Here is a 3,397-nt window from a genome sequence, read left to right as displayed (position 1 = left end):
ATAAGTAATACATAGATGTATATATATATATATATATATATATATAATATATAATATATATTTATTTATATATAAGTAAATAAATATATATTATATATAATTTAATATAACTAAATATATATAATTAGGTATATAAGTATATTTATTATACATAATTAAATATATTTATATTTATACATAAACAGCAGATACAACATACAGAAGAAGTAGCAGCAATAATATACTATAGACCCTCTTGCTGCTGCTGCTGCTCCTGTTGTTGCTGCTGCTGCCGTGGCTGCTGGGGCTGCTGCTGCTACCGTCGCTGCTGCACGGCAGCGGCCTGCCTACACACCCAATATTTTCATTTTGCCGCCTGTGCCTGCTGCAGCAGCAGCTGCTGCTGCTGCTGTTGCTGCTGCTGCTGTTGCTGTTGCAGCTCCCTCAGCTGTTTCTGAAGCTGTGCTCTCAGCTGTTGCTGCTGCTGCCGCACCTGTTGCTGCTGCTGCAGCAGCTGTTGCCCGAGTTGCTGCTGCTGCTGCTGCTGAGCTGAAGAGAAGAAGCGACCATGAGTAAATACAACAGCAGCAAAACTGCTTACACCCTGATGCAGCAGCTGCAGCGGCACCAGCAGCAAATCAAGCAGCTGCAGCTGCAGCAGCCGCAGCAGCAAGAATCCTACCGACAGAAGCCGCGCAGGAACATGTACTTGAGACCATACCACCTACAGCAGCAGCAGCAACAGCAGCAAAAGCCCCACACATGCATGCGCCTTCCCTTCGCTACCCGCAGCAAAAGAAGCAGCAGCAGCAGAAGCAAAAGCAGTAGCAGCAGCATGCTCGGGACACCCCACAATGCAGCAGCAGAAAAATGCCCCCAACGACACAAACGGGTAGAAGCAGCAGTAGCACCAGCAGCAGGGACAGCACGAGCAGCAGCAGCTTACCTTCCAACCAATGGCGCATGCAAGTGCCATAACGCATGCCTTTACGAGCTGCAGCATCAGCAGCAGCATAACATGCGCCTTAGGAATATTCCTCCTCCTCCTTGTTGTTGCTGCATTAGCTACTGCTGTTGCTGCTGTTGGGGCAGCAGCAACGCCACCCACGACCTGTACAGGGGGCCCCCCTGGGAGGCTGCACTGGGGCGGCTCTGCTGCTCCATATCCGGTTGCCGCTGCAGCAGCAGCAGGTGCTGCTGTTGCTGCTGCTGTTGCTGCTGCTGCAGAAGCCTCGCCACCGGAGGAGAGCCTCCTACGTAGGAGCCCGTTGTGTTCCCCCCATGTCATCCTCTATAGAGTTAGCGCAGTAGCAGCAGCAGCAGATGCAACAGCAACAGCAGCAGCAAACAAGACTGCGGGGTAGGGTTAAAAGACAAATGTTAGCAAGAGAGCCCTTCAAGTAATACACAGCAGGCTCTTATGTTGCTGCTACGTTGCAGCTGCGGCTGCTGCTATTGCTACTGCTACTGTTGCTGTTGCTGCTGCTGCTAGGGAGGAGGGCTGTTGTGGGGAAGCAGCAGCAGCAGCAGTCCTGGTCATGAGAGCAAATCTAAGGATTCTGTGCAGCTGCTGCTGCTGTTGCAGACAAAGAATGCAGCAAATGAGGTGTCTGTACACCTCAGAGCCGCGCCTTGCGGCCCATTTGCTGCAGCAGCAGCAGCAACAGCAGCAACAAAACAAGAGGATAGAATGCTTATTATTTATTGCTCTTCTAATGTTGCTGCTGTAAATAGTATAATTAAAGCCTGTTGTCTACGTCAACAGGCTGCCTTGCTGTTGCTGCTACTGCTGCTGCAGTTGCTACTGCTGCTGCTGCTGCTACTGCTCGGGCTGCTGCTGCTCCTGCTGCTGCTCCTGCTGCTTCTGCTGCGTGCGGCAGCCGCTGCCGCACGCTGCGGCAGCAGCAACAGCAGTGATGCAATGTCAATCTATCTTGCTGCTGCTGCCGCTATTTATTTTATTTTATAAATAAAAGTAATATTTTTATTTATTTTTATTTTTAATGCAAGAAGAAAATAAAACAAACTAGAGGAACCTATAGGCCGATCCCGCTCCCGCTGCTGCTGCTGCTGCTGCTGCTGCTCCTACTGCTGCTGCTGCTGCTGCTCCTACTGCTGCGGCTGCTATCGTGTTTATTGCTACTCTGCAGCTGCTGTTCCTGTTGCTGCTCATAGACTTTCCTGCTGCTGCTGCCACTGCTGCTGCTGCTGCTGGTTTTGTAGCTCATAATAATGATTTTTGCGTTGTTGATGAACAGACACAGCAACAACTCGGATGTCTGCTGCTGCTGCTGCTACTGCTGCTGCTGCTACTGCTGCTGCGCTGCTACTGGGCTGCTGCAAGGCTACTGCTGCTGCTACTGCAGTGCAGGAAGCCAGAGCAGCAGCAGCTGCTACTGCTGTTGCTGCTGCTTTAGAAGCGAAGTAGCTCTAAGAATATTAGCAAAAGATACGTTGCGGTGTCGTCCCTATGCGTGGGAGGGTCTTGGGGTTTAGGGTTTAGGGTTTAGTAGTCGCCTTCGGGGTTTTAGCATAGAAGGCTGCTCTTGCGCCGACGTGATTTAGGGTTTAGGATGTACTGTGTAGACGCGCAGCAGCGGCAGCGGCAGCGGCAGCAGCGGCTGAGGACTGGCAGCAAAGCTGGAGCAGCAGCAGCAGAGACAGCAGCAGCAGCAGCAGCAGCAAATAATTGGCTTGGAGATATCTAAGGGATAGATTACCTCCAAACACTAAACCATAGAACGATGGCGTAGTGCGACCTGTAGCAGACGGAGCCAAGCAGCAGCAGAGACAGCAGCAGCAGCAGCAGCAGCAGCAAGAGCAAAGAGAAATTAAAACCAGGGGGATACGGAAACAGACACACACCGAGCAGCAACAGCAACAGCAGCAGCAAACATGCTGACAGCAAAGGAGCAGCAGGAGGAGCAGCTAAGGGAGCTGCAGCGGCGCTACCAGGCAATAGGTGCTCTTATTTGCTGCAGTCTGCTTTATTTAATTATCTCCTTTAAATAAGAGGAGACACATAAATTAAATTAAATAAAGGGGGTCAGGTGCCTGTCTCCTTTTCTCCTTTTATTAATTATATGTCTCCTTTATTGTCTGTCTCCTCTACTTAATTAGCCGTCTCCTTTATTTTGCTGCTGTTGTTGTATTTGCCGTTGTTGCTGCTACTGCCAAGAGCGATCACTGAGTCGTTAACAGCTCGACTGTTACTGGAGCAGCAGCTGCTACAGCAACAGCTGCTGCAGCAACAACTGCTGCTGCCGATGGCCTCTCTACTGCTACAGCTGGTGCTGCTACTAGATCTGCTGCTGCTGCCACTCGTCTACTCGTATTGCTGCTATTTCTGATGATGTTGCTACTCCTCATCCTACCGCTGCTGCCGCAACTGCTGCTGTTGCTGCTGCTGTTGCTGCAG

The 3,397-nt window shown here is 50.5% G+C and overlaps 1 protein-coding gene across 1 annotated transcript; it reads right to left on the bottom strand.

Moving 5' to 3' along the window:
* Window positions 1–343: 343 nt before the first annotated feature.
* On the bottom strand, window positions 344–1,267 carry EMWEY_00044740 (hypothetical protein, conserved; the record flags this gene model as incomplete). Its single annotated transcript, XM_013482954.1, has 2 exons — window positions 344–631; window positions 926–1,267. 2 exons carry the CDS (start codon window positions 1,265–1,267, stop codon window positions 344–346), a joined length of 630 nt encoding a protein of 209 aa, XP_013338408.1.
* Between the last annotated feature and the right edge of the window lie 2,130 nt (window positions 1,268–3,397).

This window comes from Eimeria maxima, genomic scaffold (assembly GCF_000499605.1).
Source record: "Eimeria maxima Weybridge genomic scaffold, Emw_scaff869, whole genome shotgun sequence".
In the NCBI taxonomy this organism is placed as follows: Eukaryota; Apicomplexa; class Conoidasida; order Eucoccidiorida; family Eimeriidae; genus Eimeria; species Eimeria maxima.
Note: the sequence above shows the minus strand (reverse complement) of the source record. Positions and strands in the feature narration are given on the sequence as shown.